Source organism: Lemur catta, chromosome X (assembly GCF_020740605.2).
Source record: "Lemur catta isolate mLemCat1 chromosome X, mLemCat1.pri, whole genome shotgun sequence".
NCBI lineage: Eukaryota > Metazoa > Chordata > Mammalia > Primates > Lemuridae > Lemur > Lemur catta.
Genome location: NC_059155.1, coordinates 18,064,583 through 18,081,158, shown reverse-complemented (window position 1 = coordinate 18,081,158; position 16,576 = coordinate 18,064,583). Strand labels below are relative to the sequence as shown.

At 55.5% G+C, this 16,576-nt stretch overlaps 1 protein-coding gene across 1 annotated transcript; it reads left to right on the top strand.

Annotated features, from left to right (window-relative positions):
• The first annotated feature begins 1,098 nt into the window (after positions 1–1,098).
• Positions 1,099–2,912, top strand: LOC123628539 (tubulin polyglutamylase complex subunit 2-like). Its single transcript, XM_045538308.1, has one exon. The coding sequence runs from the start codon at positions 1,487–1,489 to the stop codon at positions 2,030–2,032; it is 546 nt and encodes a 181-aa protein (XP_045394264.1). The 5' UTR covers positions 1,099–1,486; the 3' UTR covers positions 2,033–2,912.
• Positions 2,913–16,576: the final 13,664 nt, after the last annotated feature.

The window sequence follows — 16,576 nt, the reverse complement described above, 5'->3', positions numbered from 1 at the left end:
AACAATATCTGAACGCGTCAATATTAACCAATGCAATCCACAGACTCAGTGCAATCCCTAACAGAATCTCAGTGATATTTTTCAGAGAAAAAGAAAACTTCCAAGGAGTTTTCCACATGGAAATTCAAGGGACTTCTGAATGCTCAAAATAAATCGTAAAAATTAAAAAAATTGGAGTCTGACACTTTCTGATTTCAAAACATTACAAAGCTACAGTAATCAAACCTCTGTGACACTAACATTAACACAGACATACCAATGAATGGAATGGAATAGAAACCCAGAAATAAACCAATGCATACATGGTCAAATGATCTAAGACAGGAGTTCCATTACCACTCCATGGGGAAAGGACAGTCTCCAACAAATGATGCTGAGCAAAGTAAATATACATGTACTAAACAAAGAAGTTTTGACTTTTATATACAAAAATTAACTCCAAACGTATTAAAGTTCTAAATATAAGGTACAAAAATAGGCTGGGCACGGTGGCTCACGCCTGTAATCCTAGTGCTCTGGGAGGCCGAGGTGGGCGGATTGTTTGAGCTCAGGAGTTCGAGACCAGCCTGAGCAAGACCGAGACCCCGTCTCTACTAATAGAAAGAAATTATATGGACAACTAAAATATATATAGAAAAAAATTAGCCGGGCATGGTGGCGCATGCCTGTAGTCCCAGCTACTCGGGAGGCTGAAGCAGGAGGATCACTTGAGCCTAGGAGTTTGAGGTTGCTGTGAGCTAGGCTGATGCCATGTCACTCTAGCCCAGGCAACAGAGTGGGACTCTGTCTCAAAAAAAAAAAAAAAAGGTACAAAAATATAAAACTAACACGGACAATGTATATAACCTGAGCTTTTGTGCCCCCATGAAGTGCTGAAATAAAAAAAATAAAAATAAAAAAAAAATATAAAACTAATGGAAGAAAACGATGGAAAGCTTATTGACATTAGGACTGATGATTATCATTTGGATATGACATAAAAGCAAAGGCAAGAAACAATTCGAAAAAGGGACTACATCAATATTAAGCTTTTCTACATTAAAAGACACAAACAATAGAGTCAAAGGCAATCTATGGAATGGCAGAAAGTATTTTGAAAATCATATATCTCATGAGGCAATAATTTAAAAATATATAAAGAATAATTAAAACTCAACAACAAAATTACAACCTGATTGAAATATAAAGCAAGGACTGAGGCTCGCGCCGCAGGCCCCGGTGGGGTGAGAGGGTCGGGCGGAGGGGAGGCTGCGTGCCGGGGCCGCGGAAACGAGCGCCCCACGGAGCTACTGCGGCCAGACCAGCCCCGGGTCCCCATCTCCACCCCGCTGCGCTCTCGGTGACGAGAACTACAGCTCCGGGTATGCCGTGGACTTGATGGCTGAGGCACTGAAGTGGGATTGGGCCCTCCTCTGGCCACCCCGGTCTCCACACCAGTCACAGCTGCTTTCCTGGCCGTGCGCAGAGCGAGGCCGGGACTCGAGCCATGGAGAAGATGTCACCCCCGCTGCTGGGCTGCAACAAGCCGCACCTGGAGAAGCTGACCCTGGGCATCACCCACGGCCTAGAATCTTCCCCAGGTGTGACAGAGGTGACCACCTTAGAAACGGCGCCTGCTGAACGTCATATGATTTCTTCATGGGAACAAAAGAATAACTGTAAAATGCCTGAGGATTTCAAGACCTTTTACCTGATGACCAGTGGCTTCCACATGACATGGAGTGTGAAGCCAGATGAGCACACCATTCCACTGGGCAACATGGCAATTAACAGCATCTCAAAAGTGACTCAACTCAACCAGTCTTCCATGTATTCACTTCCTAATGCACCAACTCTGCCAGACCTGGAGGATGATACACATGAAGCATTAGCACAAGACACTGAGATCTGGTTCCTGGACAGAGCATTATACTGGTATTTTGTCACAGACACCTTTACTGCCTATTATCACCTGCTCATCACCCACCTGGGCCTGCCCCAGCGGCAGTATGCCTTCACCAGCTATGGCATTAGCCCACAGGCCAAGCAATGATTCAGCATGTATAAACCCATCACCTACAATACAAACCTGCTCACAGAAGAGACCCACTCGTTTGTGAACAAGCTGGATCCCAGCAAAGTGTTTAAGAGCAAGAACAAGATCTTAATCCCAAAAAAGAAAGGGCCTGTGCAGCCTCAGGTCTCCCCGCTCACTCTACTTCTAAATCATCTTCTGGCTCTGGAAACCCTGTCCAGAAGTGAACACCTCCAGCTTTTCACCAGCTCCACAGCAGCAGTTCCCATGCACAGATGGCCCCAACCTCTGATTCTGTATATGGAACCACAGGCTTCTTCCCATCTCAGTGGCCAAAATCCTAGGCCTTTGCTCCCCCTGACATTATCCAGGAGTTGCAAGGGCATACTGAGGTCTCCCCAAGACTTCCTCCCACAACTAGGTGATACTGTCCCATCTCCAGAAGCAATGGAGAATTGTGGATCTTGTTTAAGTGGCCAGGTGGATCTGCTGAGAACTTTCCTCTGTTTCTATACCCAACCCTCAATCCCTTAACAGTGATTAGATAAGTCCCCCCCACCAAAGAAACCACTGATTTTGACCCATGAGGCATTAGAACTTTGCTGTTCAACCAGAAGCCACTAGTTGCATGTGGCTATTTAAATTATATGAAAATTCATTTCCTCAATTGCATTGGCTACATTTCAATTATTCATGTTGTTAGTGGATTCTGTATTAGCACAAAGATATGGAACATTTCCATTATGACAGAAAGTTCTACTGGAGAGCCTGAATTAGAATATCTTCATACTGTTCTTCCTCTGATCAATTTTTGTTGTTGGGTCATAATGTTCCATGAAAATTCTTGAAGATAACAAGTGTACATTCTTTATATCCTTTACTATAAACATATCTCGCTCTGCTCATTACTTTTTCAGTTTCCTCTAAACTTTGTCTTCCTTGTCAAAAAAAAACAAAGCAAGGATTGAAAAGATATTTCCTTAAAGAAGATATATAAAAGGCTGATAAGGACATTAAAAAATGCTCAACATCACTAATCATTAGGGAAATGCAAATAAAAGCTATAATGAGATATAACCTTACATTCATTATGATGTCTACTATCAAAAAATGGTAAATAACAAGTATATAGAGAAATTGTAACCCTTGTGGACTATTGGTGGGATTGTAAAAATGGTGCTATTGCTAGGGCAAAGAGTATGGTTGTTCCTAAAGTAAATTGAAAATACAACTACCCTATGACACAGCAACCCGATGTCTAAGAATATATCCAAAATAATAGAAACAAGGCCTCAAAGACATATTTGCAAATGCATGTTCCTAGCAGAAATATTCAAAATACTCAAGATACAGAAACAAGCCAGACATTCATCAATAGGTGAAATGATGGAAAAAATGTGATATGTTCAGACAATGGAATATTATTATGGCTTTGAAAAGAAGGAAGTCTTCTCACATGCTGCAACATGAATAAACCTTGAAGACATTATGGTGAGTGACATAAGCCAGTGACAAGAGAACAAATGTTTGATTCCATTTAAATGGTTTATATAAGACAGAAAGGTTGACAGAAACATAAGACTAATTGCTGCCAGCAGTACAAAAGGGAAAAGAGTAGGTATTGCTGGGGAGAAATAGACTTTGCAGAACAAATACTGCATCAACTCCAACCCCACTGAACAAAACCTACCCTACTCCGAGGATAGACATACTACTACCGGGACATCAAATGCATTTGGATGGCTCACTTTTTATGCTTGGGGTTGATTAGTAATGGAAATAATCAACCACAACACATGCTGAAAGAAACCACTGCCAAGGACTACTTCCTATAAAAGACATTACAGTATAAACTAAAGTAAAATAGTACACTCCAACCTATACCCCATGATCCCAGGAAACTGGAACACAAAACACTTCCATTAAAAATATCTCCCAATACACACAGAGTAACGAAAAGCTTTAAAAAAAAAAGAAGAGAAAAAAGAAAAAAAAAAGGAATAAGAAAGAAAACACAAATCTCCCCAAAATGTGTTCATTCCTTTTTCCCAACTCCCTCTCCATCTCTCCCTTTCCCCGCAATTCTGCATTTTGCCCCCACCCACCACTTACCCAGTCCTTCTTCCTTCTCCTGCTCAGACTCAGACTCTGCCACTATTTGTGTGACTTTTCCTGTCCAAGGCCATGCAACAAATTATCTGTAAAAATACAAGATGACAGTAACAGGCAGGGGGAATCATTAGAAGACACTCTGAGACTTAAAGAGAAATCCAAGACAACAAAAGCCCCAAGCAGGCATACAGAATGCTACCAAATGTAGACACCCTGAACACACACAGGCGGAGAGGAAGACACCAAACCACAAATGATTGCCAAGAGGATTCAGCCAACTCCGAGACAACTGCCCGATCTTTTAAGACACAGGAAACAAAGAAAAAAGGAGCAGGGGGGCATTGTACATTCAACTGTTGGACAGTGGCTATACATCAGTCCCCGGAACTGTCACTCAGGGTGCAGGCCCTGGAGGGGAAACAAAGCCCAGCCACTCCATCTTCTTCCCTAAGAAAAAAGAAATCTCTCCAGTGCTGACAACACAGGCCCCAGGCCAAAGATTCCCAAGACTGGGAGTGGCCTTACTTGGGTGCACCATAGACAAGGACCCACATAGCGCTTGGGGCCTCTTGCTCTGAAAAGAAGGGGCACTAGGCAAACCATCCACAGCGCAAAGCCAGGGCTCCACTATAAAGACTTCCTATACTACTGCAGAGACATGGCCGCCACCACCAGTGGCTTGGCACATGGACACCACAGGGAAGGGCAGAAAGGCTGCACTCTGGCCCAAGTGGCTTGGGCCTGGCTTTGCATCACTTCAGGCTCCCCTCAATGGCCAGCCTGGGACCAGGTGCCTACGGCCTGGCCCGGGCGCGCCCCTCTGCCTTCTTCCCTGGCCGGACAGGGATCATCTCAGCGCTACCCACCACGGCCGCCATGGCTGCTGAAAACCTGGGCTGGGAGATCAGCCCTTCACAGGGCTACTCCGTGGACAAGGGGCCACCTGGGCCGTCCCACCGCTTGCTCCTAAGGGAAGGGGCACCAGGAGAACTGCCCACAGCCCCAGGTCCCGAGCTCTGAGCCCTGAGCCTGGGCTCCCTGGTGCAGCCTCTGCTAGTTCCGCCCAGACATGGCCGCCACCAGGCTCCGAATGCCCGGGCTTCCAGTGCAGGGCCTGCCAGGCATCTGGCTGCCCAGCCGGCCTGCCGCCTCTCCCTGCTGCTTCCACGGCCGGACCCGCCACGGGCCACCCTTGTCCCTGGCCTGCAGAGAGCTCTGGTCACTCTGGGGTGCCGTCCCCTGTCCCTCCTGGACTCCGAAAGCATCTCCAAGCCACTCCTCCCCAGGAAACCCCAGGCGAGGCTTCGCAGGAACGCCAGAAAGGTTCCTCTGGGTGGCAGTGTTGTCCCACGAATGCCCGCCTGCCCTTCCCCCAGGTCCACTCCCTCCGCCCTCTGCTGAGGAAAAAACGCCAACCGCTGTCCAATATGGCTCCAACATGGCGGGTTCCACCCTCTTGGCCATCTTGAGGAGGAGCCATCCTACTGCCCCGAGCCTGGCCTCCCTGGGGTCCCCTTCGCCTGCCTTCCTGAACAGAGCTGAAGAGTTCACCTGCGATCCCCTGGCAATGCACGCCAACCTACCCAATCCCTACCTACACCGTGACCACCGGGGGCTGCGGGAGTGACTAGATCCAGACTGGGCCCAGGGCTGCCTGCAACAGTAGATGCCTGCCCACTGGACAGCAGACATCCTGACCTGGGCACTCTCCCGGGTCAGGCAAGGCCATCTTGACCACCAGGTCAAGGGCGACCAAGTGTCCCACGGGCCCGAGCAGGAGAGCAAAGAGTCACGAGAAACTGTGAGCGCCAGACGGCCGGCAGGAGCACCGGGCCCTTCTCACTCTGGCAACCCGCCGGGGCTCAGGCGTGCCTAGGTAGCCAGGCCCAAGCCCAGGTGCCACCCCTAAGACAACCGTTTCCTCACACCGACCCTAGGTCCACCTCCGCACATCTCCCACCGGGAGGCTGGCCGTGCAAAGCACATACAGGTGTGCGTGCTTCTGCGGGCTCGTGTGTGCTACGCCGGACGAGGACGAGGCGGAAGTGTTTGTGCCTCCTTCCCCCGAAATCGCTGGCCATCCTCGGGCACAAATCACCGTCACTGTGTCGGGGCACATTCGAAAGAGGAATAACCCCCTACAAGTGTACAAAGAACACACTGCCCAGGAACACTGCTCTGTGGACAAGACACGGTAAACACAAGGGACACGGTACAGCCAATCTCGGGGCCACCCTGCCCACCTCCCCAACTTGACCCTGAAAGTGTCAGTGAACGATTCCCTCTCACTCACTTTGCCTCTCCTACCCCGTGTGTGTGTGTGTGTGTGTGTGTGTGTGTGTGTGCGCGCGTGTGTGTGTGTGTGTGTGTGTGTGTGTGTGTCACTCTCTCTGTGTGTCTCTCTCTCTCTCACCCCCCCCATCTTCCCGGTCATCCTTTTTTCTCTGTCTCTCTCTCCCACCCCACCCCCCATCTTCCCGGTCATCCTGTTTTCTCTGTCTCTCTCTCCGATGCCCCACTCTGTGTGAGCCTGTTGGGGCAGGGTGTGTGCGTGTGTGTCTGTGTGTATCTGTCTGTGTGCGGAGGAGCACCTCCTGTTTCCTCCGGGACCGCACGTCTAGGTATTGCCCCCAAAACAGGACGCATGTCATTCGATGGGTTAGCTGTCATTTAAATAGACCAAGAGGCGTCAACACATATGCTATGGAGCCAAAGCCCCAGGCTGCCAACTCGACTGATGGCCCCTGCCGCCTCCACCGCCGCCGACCCCCGAAATCCTCCTCCCAAGGCCAGGCGCGGTGGCTCACGCCTGTAATCCTAGCCCTCTGGGAGGCCGAGGCGGGTGGATAGCTCGAGGTCAGGAGTTCGAGACCAGCCTGAGCAAGATCCTGTCTGTACTAAAAAACATAAAAATAAATTATTCGGACACCTAAAAATATATATAGAAAAAATTAGCTGGGCATGGTGCTGCATGCCTGTAGTCCCAGCTACTCGGGAGGCTGAGGCAGGAGGATCGCTTAAGCCCAGGAGTCTGAGGTTGCTGTGAGCTAGGCTGACGCCACGGCACTCACTCTAGCCCGGGCAACAAAGTGAGACTCTGTCTCAAAAAAAAAAAAAAGAAAGAAAGAAAACCCCCTCCCAGATCCCCGAAGCCACGGCCAGCCAACACAAACTCCGATGCTATCCTCTTCATCCCGGGATGTTGGGCCTGTGCCACACAGCCGAACTATGCCTGTCAGGTTTCCCGGCAGTCCGCCTGGACTCTGGCACAGAGAAGCACACACTCCTTGGTGGCGACCTGTCTGCGTTCAGGAGGCGCGGGAAGGGAGGACTCGCCCTGGGGACCTTTTCTCCTTTCTGTACGGCCAAGACGACGCCCTGATCCTGAGCAGTCAGGCCTCAGAGGCCCAGCACCTCACTCCTGCCTTGAGAAACCACACCTCCCACCTGTGACCTGGGGAGGGTCCCCTGGGCCCCTCCCACACTTCTACTCTGCAAGGCAAGGCGGGGCTGAGGGACACCGGCTTGGACAAGCGCCTCTCTTCCCTAGGAAGACCGCTTCTCAAAGTTCTCGGGCGCGCAGGAAATCACGCGCCACTGGCCCTGCCTCTGCCTTTCCAGACGAGTTCCTGCAAGGGGACACGTCTTCCAAGCTCCAGCCTGGCCAGTCAGGTTGGACAGGGCCGTATCCTGCCCATCAGGGCCCAGGGGAGGGGACGCAGAGGGACGCCTGGGTGAACATGCCAGGGCCCACCACCTTTCGCTGTGCTGCCTGAGCCTGCCCTGCTTGTGCCTTCTGCCGCGGGGCCCCCTCTCCTTGGGCCAGACCCAACGGCTCCATCATTCTGCACATGGACGCTCTTGGTTCCCTCCTGCACTTCAGCAGGCCTAGCGGGGCACCCTTCCTGGCCCGTGGAAACCTAGAGCCTCCCTTGTCCCAAGCTTGCTGCCGTAGCCATCTGTCCACTCCTGATGACAGACCAAAGATGGGAGTACTCCCAGAGCACACTAGCGGGGACGGTGCAAGGCCCCAAGCCGCCGAAGACCACCGGGAGATGGGCCCAGCTCCAAGACAATGGCCGGTTTCCAGGGACGAGCACACGACAGGGAGGGGGAGCAGGGCTGGACTCTAGGGAAAGTGGCTTCGGCCTGGCTTTGCATAAGTTGAGGCTCCCCTCAACGGCCGGCTTGGAACAGGGCCCCACCAGGTGCCCTACGGCCTGGCACGGGCCCGGGCCCGCCCCTCTGCCTTCTTCCCTGGCTGGACACGGAGCATCTCAGCCCTGCCCACCACGGCCGCCATGGCTGCTGAGACCCTGGGCTGGAGGATTAGCCCTTCAGAGAGGTGCCCCGTGGACAAGGGGCCACCGGGGCCGCCCCACACCTTGCTCCTAAGGGAAGGGGCACCAGGCAAACTGCCCACAGCCCAGGGTCCTGAGCTCTGAGCCCTGAGCCCAGGCTCCTCGGTGCAGGCTGCGCTAGTCCCGCCCAGACATGGCCGCCACCAGCCTCCGGAGCCCGGGCTTCCTGTGCAGGGCCCGCCAGGCGTCTGGCTGTCCACCCCGCCCTGCCGCCTCTCCCTGCTGGTTCCACGGCCCGACCCGCCACGGGCCACCCTTGCCCCAGGCCTGCAGAGAGCTCCAGTCTGTCCAGGGTCCCATGCCCTGGCCCTCCTGCTCCCCAACCACACTCCTAAGCCACTCCTCCCCAGGAAACGCTTTGCGGTGGCAACCAAACAACTTCCTCTGGATGGCAGTGTTGCCCCACGAATGCCCGCCTGCCCTTCCCCCAGGTCCACTCCCTCCGCCCTCTGCTGAGGAAAAAACACCAACCTGTGTCCAATCTGGCTCCAACATGGCGGATGCCACCCTCTTGGCCATCTTGAGGAGGAGCCATCCCACTGCCCTGAGCCTGGCCTCGCTGGGGTCCCCTTCGCCTGCCTTCCTGAACAGAGCTGAAGAGTTCACCTGCGATCCCCTTGGCAATGCACGCCAACCTACCCAATCTCTACCTACACGGTGACCACCCGGGGCTGCTTGAGGGTCAAGATCCAGACTGGGCCCACAACTGGCTGCAATCGCAACCGCCTGCCTCCCGGACAGCAGATATTCTGACATGCGCACTCTCACAGGTCAGACACGGCCATCTTGACCACCAGGTCAAGAGCGACCAGTGTCCCACGGGCCGGAGCAGGAGAGCAAAGAGTCACGAGAAACTGTGAGCCCCTGACGGCCGGCAGGAGCACCGGGCCCCTTCTCACTCTGGCAACTCGCCGGGGCTCAGGCGTGCCTAGGTCAGCCAGGCCCAGGCCCAGGTGCCACCCCTAAGACAACCGTTTCCTCACGCCGACCCTAGGTCCACCTCCGCACATCTCCCACCGGGAGGCTGGCCGTGCAAAGCACATACAGGTGTGCGTGCTTCTGCGGGCTCCTGTGTGCTACGCCGGACGAGGACGAGGCGGAAGTGTTTGTGCCTCCTTCCCCCGAAATCGCTGGCCATCCTCGTGCACAAATTACCGTCACCGTGTCGGGGCACATTTCAAAGAGGAATAACCACGACAAGTGTGCAAAGAGCACACAGCCCAGGAACACTGCTGTGTAGACAAGACATGGTAAACACAAGGGACACGGTACAGCCAATCTGACGGCCTCCCTGCCCACGTCCCCAACTTCACCCTAAAAGTGTCAGGGAAGGATTCCCTCTGACTCACTTTGCTTCTCCCTACCACGTGTGTGTGTGTGTGTGTGTGGGTGTGTGTGTGTGTTTGTGTGTGTGTGTGTCTCTCTCTCTCTCTCTCTCTCTATCTCTCTCTCTCCCACTCCCCTATCTTCCCGGTCATCCTGTTTTCTCTGTCTCTCTCTCTCCAATGACCCACTCTGTGTGAGCCTGTTGCGGGCAGGGTGTGTGCGTGTGTGTTTGTGTGTATCTGTCTGTGTGGGGAGGGGCACCTCCGGTTTCCTCTGGGACCGCACGTCTAGGTATTGCCCCCAAAACAGGACACATGTCATTCAACGGGTTAGCTGTCATTCAAATAGACCCAGAGGCGTCAACACATATGCAATGGAGCCAAAGCCCAGGCCGCCATCTCCACAGATGGCCACTGCCACCTCCACTGCCACCGACCCCCAGAAACCCCCTCCCAGATACCCCAAGCCACGGCGACCCAAGAGAAACTCCGATGCTATCCTCTTCATCTATGGATGTAGGGCCCGTGCGCCACAGCCTAACTGTGCCTGTCAGGTTTGGTGGCAGTCCGCCTGGACTGAGGCACAGAGAAGCACACACTCCTTGGTGGCCACCTCTCTGCGTCCAGGAGGCGCGGGAAGGGAGGACTCACCCTGGGGACCTTTTCTCCTTTCTGCAGGGCCAAGATGATGTCCTGCTCCTGAGCAGTCAGGCCTCAGAGGCCCAGCACCTCTCTCCTGCCTTGAGAAACCACACCTCCCACCTGTGACCTGGGGAGGGTCCCCTGGGCTCCTCCCACGCTTCAATTCTGCAAGGCAAGGCGGGGCTGAGGGACACCGGCTTGGACAAGCGCCTATCTTCCCTCAGAAGACCACTTCTCAAAGTTCTGGGGCGCAGGAAATCACGCGCCACTGGCCCTGCCTCTGCCTTTCCAGACGAGTTCCTGCAAGGGGACACGTCCTCCAAGCTCCAGCCCCACAAGTCAAGTTGCACACCGCCCTATCCTGCCCCCTGGGGCCCAGGGCAGGGGACCCAGAGGGACGCCAGGGTGAAGGCACCAGGGCCTACCACCGTTCCCGGTGCTGCCTCAGCCTGCCCTGCCTGTGCCTTATGCCGTGGGGCCCTCTCTGCCTGGGCCAGACCCAACGGCTCCATCATTCTGGACATGGACGCTCTTGGCTTCCTCCTGCACTTCACCAGGCCGAGCGGGGCACCCTTCCTGCCCCGTGGAAACCCAGAGCCTCCCTTGTCCCAAGCTTGCCGCCATAGCCATCTGTCCATTCCTGATCACAGACTAAAGACCCGAGTACCCTCGGAGCACACTAGCAGGGACCCTGCAAGGCCCTGAGCCGCTGATGACCACCGGAGGATGGACACAGCTCCAAGACAATGGCCGGTGGCCAGGGACCTGAACACGACAGGGAGGGCGAGCAGGGCTGCACTCTGGGGCAAATGGCTTGGCCTGCCTTTGCATCAGTTGAGGATCCTCTCAATGGCCGGCCTGGGTCCAGGCCCCACCTGGTGTCCTAAGGCCTAGCATGGGGCCGCCCCTCTCCCTTCTTCCCTGGCCGGACATGGAGCATCTCAGCCCTGCCCACCATGGCCGCCATGGCTGCTGAGACCCTGGGCTGGGAGATCAGCCATTCACAGGGCTTACCCTGGACAAGGGGCCACCTGGGACGACCCGGCCTTGCTCCTAAGTGAAGGGGCACCAGGCGAACTGCCCACAGCCCCAGGTCCCGAGCTCTGAGCCCTCAGACCAGGCTCCCCGGTGCAGACTCCGCTAGTCCCGCCCAGACATGGCCGCCACCAGGCTCTGGAGCTGGGGCTTCCTGTGCAGGGACCGCCAGGCGTCTGGCTGTTCAACCCGGCCTGCCGCCTCTCCCTGATGTTTCCATGGCCCGAACCGCCAGGGGCCACCCTTGCCCCAGGCCTGCAGAGAGCTCTGGTCACTCTGGGGTGCCGTCCCCTGTCCCTCCTGGACTCCGACAGCACCTCCAAGCCACTCCTCCCCAGGAAACCCCAGGCAAGGCTTCGCGGGACACCAAACAGTTCCTCTGGGTGGCAGTGTTGTCCCACGAATGCCCGCCTGCCCTTCCCCCAGGTCCACTCCCTCCGCCCTCTGCTGAGGAAAAAACGCCAACCGCTGTCCAATATGGCTCCAACATGGCGGGTTCCACCCTCTTGGCCATCTTGAGGAGGAGCCATCCCACTGCCCCGAGCCTGGCCTCACTGTGGTCCCCTTCGCCTGCCTTCCTGAACAGAGCTGAAGAGTTCACCTGCGATCCCCCTGGCAATGCACACCAACCTACCCAATCCCTACCTACACCGTGACCACCGGGGGCTGCGAGAGGGACAAGATCCAGACTGGGCCCAGGGCTGCCTGCAACAGTAGATGCCTGCCCACTGGACAGCAGACATCCTGACCTGGGCACTCTCCTGGGTCAGGCAAGGCCATCTTGACCACCAGGTCGAGGGCAACCAGTGTCCCACGGGCCCGAGCAGGAGAGCAAAGAGTCACGAGAAACTGTGATCCCCAGACGGCCGGCAGGAGCACCGAGCCCCTTCTCACTCTGGCAACCCGCGGGGGCTCAGGCGTGCCTAGGTCAGCCAGGCCCAGGCCCAGGTGCCACCCCTAAGACAACCGTTTCCTCACGCCGACCCTAGGTCCACCTCCGCACATCTCCCACCGGGAGGCTGGCCGTGCAAAGCACATACAGGTGTGCGTGCTTCTGCGGGCTCGTGTGTGCTACGCCGGACGAGGACGAGGCGGAAGTGTTTGTGCCTCCTTTCCCCAAAATCGGTGGCCATCCTCATGCACAAATTACACTCACCGTGTAGGGGCACATTCCAATGAGGAATAAGCCCCACACGTGTGCAAAGAACACACTGCCCAGGAACACTGTTCTGTAGACAAGACACGGTAAACACAAGGGACACGTTACAGCCAATCTTGCGGCCTCCCTACCCACCTTCCCAAGTTGACCCTGAAAGTGTCACTGAAGGATTCCCTCTCAATCACATTGCCTCTCCTACCCCATGTGTGTGTGTGTGTGTGTGTGTGTGTGCGCGTGTGTATGTCTCTCTCTGTCTCTGTCTCTCTCTTCCACCCCCTCATCTTCCCGGTCATCCTGTTTTCTCTGTCTCTCTCTCCAATGGCCCACTCTGTGTGAGCCTGTTGGGGGAAAGGTGTGTGGGTGTGTGTCTGTGTGTATCTGTCTGTGAGCGGAGGGGCACCCCGTATTTCCTCCAGGACCACGCGTCAAGGTATTGCCCCCAAAACAGGACACATGTCATTATATGGGTTACCTGTCATTCAACTAGCCCCAGAGGCGTCAACACACATGCATGCAGCAAAAGCCCCAGGCCACCACCTCCACAGATGGCCGCTGCCGCCTCCACCGCTGCCGACCCTCGAAACCCCCTCCCAAGGCCGGGCGAGGCGGCTCACGCCTGTAATCCTAGCCCTCTGGGAGGCTGAGGCGGGTGGATAGCTCGAGCTCAGGAGTTCCAGACCAGACTGAGCGAGACCCCCGTCTCTACTAAAGAAAATATAAATAAATTATCTGGACAGCTAAAAATATATACAGAAAAAATTAGCCGGGCATGGTGCTGCATGCATGTAGTCCCAGCTACTCGGGAGGCTGACGCAATAGGATCGCTTAAGGCCAGGAGTTTGAGGTTGCTGTGAGCTAGGCTGACGCCACAGCACTCACTTTACCCCGGGCAACAAAGTGAGACTCTGTCTCAAAAAAAAAAAAAAACAAACAAACAAAAAAAAACCCTCCCAGATCCCCCAAGCCACGGCCAGCCAAGAGGAACTCCGACACTATCCTCTTTGTCCCTGGATGTTGGTCCTGTGCGCAGCAGCCAAACTGTGCCTGTCAGGTTTCATGGCAGTCCGCCTGGACTCAGGCACAGAGAAGCACACACTCCTTGGTGGTGACCTGTCTGCGTTCAGGAGGCGCGGGAAGGGAGGACTCGCCTGGGGGCCTTTTCTCCTTTCTGCAGGGCCAAGATGATGTCCTGCTCCTGAGCAGTCAGGCCTCAGAGGCCCAGCACCTCACTCCTCCCTTGAGAAACCACACCTCCCACCTGTGACCTCGGGAGGGTCCCCTGGGCCCCTCCCACGCTTCCATTCTGCAAGGCAAGGCGGGGCTGAGGGACACCGGCTTGGACAAGCGTCTCTCTTCCCTCGGAAGACCGCTTCTCAAAGTTCTCGGGGGCAGGAAATCACGCCCCAGTGGCCCTGCCTCTGCCTTTCCAGATGGGATCCTGCAAGGGGACACGTCCTCCAAGCTCTAGCCCCGCCAATCAAGTTGGACACGGCCCTATCCTGCCCCCTGGGGCCCAAGGGAAGGGATGCAGAGGGACGCCAGGGTGAAGGCTTCAGGGCCCACCACCGTTCGCGGTGCTGCCTGAGCCTGCCCTGCCTGTGCCTTCTGCCGCGGGGCCCTCTCTGCCCGGGCCAGACCCAACAGCTCCATCATTCTGGACGTGGACGCTATGGCTCCCTCCTGCACTTCAGCAGGCCTGGCAGGGCACCCTTCCTGCCCTGTGGAAACCTAGAGCCTCCCTTGTCCCAAGCTTCCTGCCGGAGAAATCTGTCCATTCCTGATGACAGACTAAAAACCCAAGTACCCCTGGAGCACACTAGCGGGGACCATGCAAGGCCCCGAATCACCGAAGGCCACAGGGGGACGGACACAGCTCCAAGGCAAAGGCCGGTGCCTGGGGACCTGGACACCACAGGGAGACGGAGCAGGGCTGCACTCTGGGGAAAGTGGCTTGGGCCTGGCTTTGCATCAGTTGAGGCTCCCCTGAAACGGCCGGTCTGGGACCGGGTCCAATGGGTGCCTACGGCATGGCACGGGTCCGCCCCTCTGCCTTCTTCCCTGGCCAGTGAGAGAGCATCTCAGCCCGGCCCACAACGGCCGCCATGGACGCTGAGACCCTGGGCTGGGAGATCAGCCCTTCAGAGAGGTGCCCCGGGGACAAGGGGCCAGCTGGACCGTCCCGCCCCTTGCTACTAAGGGAAGGGGAAGCAGGCGAACTGCCCACAACCCCGGGTCCTGAGCTCTGAGCCCTGAGCCAGGGCTCCTGGTCCAGGCTATGCTAGTCCCGCCCAGACATGGCCGCCACCAGCCTCCATAGCCAGCGTTTCCTGTGCAGGACCCTACAGGCATCTGGCTGCCCAACAGGCCTGCCACCTCTCCCTGCTGCTTCCATGGCCCGACCCGCCACGGGCTACCCTTGCCCCAGGCATGCAGAGAGCTCTGGTCGGTCCGGCATCCCATCCCTTGGCCCTCCTGGATCCCAACCGCTCTCCCAAGCCGCTCCTCCCCAGGAAACCCCAGGCAAGGCTTCCCGGCAGCACCAAACAGGTTCCTCTGGATGGCAGTGTTGCACCACGAATGCCTGCCTGCCCTTCCCCCAGGTCCACTCCCTCCGCCCTCTGCTGAGGAAAAAACGCCAACCCCTGTCCAATCTGGCTCCAACATGGCGGATGCCACACTCTTGGCCATCTTGAGGAGGAGCCATCCCACTGCCCTGAGCCTGGCCTGGCTGGGTTCCCCTTCACCTGCCTTGTGACCAAAGGGGACGAAGAGTTCTCCTTCAGTGCCCCCAGCAATGCACCCGAACCTACCCAATCCCTACCTACGCTTTGACCACTGGGCCCACTGGAGCCCTTAGGGACGAGATCCACATCGGGCACAGGGTTAGATCCAAACTCAGCCTTTGTCAGCCACGAAACATTCTGACGTGGGCACTCTCACAGGTCACTGAAAGGCCAGGTCGACCACCAGGTCGAGGGTGACCAGTGTCCCAGAGGTACCTGGCAGGGAGCAAGGAGTCAGGACACACTCTAAGCCCTGGACAGAGGGCTCTTCTCACGCTGGCAGCCCCGGGACCTACAGGCATGGCTACGTCAGACGGGACCACAGCCGGGTGCCACTCCCAAGACACTGTTCTCCTCATGCCAGCCCTTGGTTCATCTCCAGACAGCTCCTACCTGGAGGCTTGCTGTGCAAAACACATAGAGGTTTCCGTGCTTCTGCACATTCGTGTCCCTTACGCCGGATATGGACAAGGACGAGGACAAGGCAGAATTGTTTACGTTTTCTTGCCAATACATGTGTGTGTGTTCTAAAAGATACCTATTATTGTGTCAGCACTGATTAAAAAGAGGAGTACCCCAAACAAATGCAAAAACGCCAACCGCTCGGGAAGACTTCTCTGAAGTGGCCATGGGCCATGTTTCCCCATTACCTTTAGCTCTGTATCTGCAGGTGGCCCTGTCCTTCATCCTCGTTTGACAATGTGTTGACTCCAATCCCACTCATCCCCAGGAAGCTGCAAAAAAGCCGGTCGCGGAATTGGTAAAGACAATTCTTAAGGGTCAGCTTTGACTTCTATAGAAATTAGAGGGTGAAAACCAACCCTACTGATTTCTTGGCAATTGCATGAAATCATTTCGGCTTATACTGAAGAAGCAGCTCTCTCGGAACTATGTATCTTGAAAGAGGGGAGACCTTACTCTCGGCTTTCTGTTCAGTGACAACTGGAACCAGCCAACCTTGGGCGTCTATCCTCTCACAACTTCCGTCCTGGTATCTGTTCTGTGTGACTATGGAATTAGACGGCAAAAGATAAAATTGAGGCAGTTTCCTCCACCCCATGTTAATGGACTAAGAGACCCTCGAGGGACCAGCAGCTCATCTGCGTAGAAAAGGAATGGGAAGCAGGTATGTGCAGTCTGGCTGC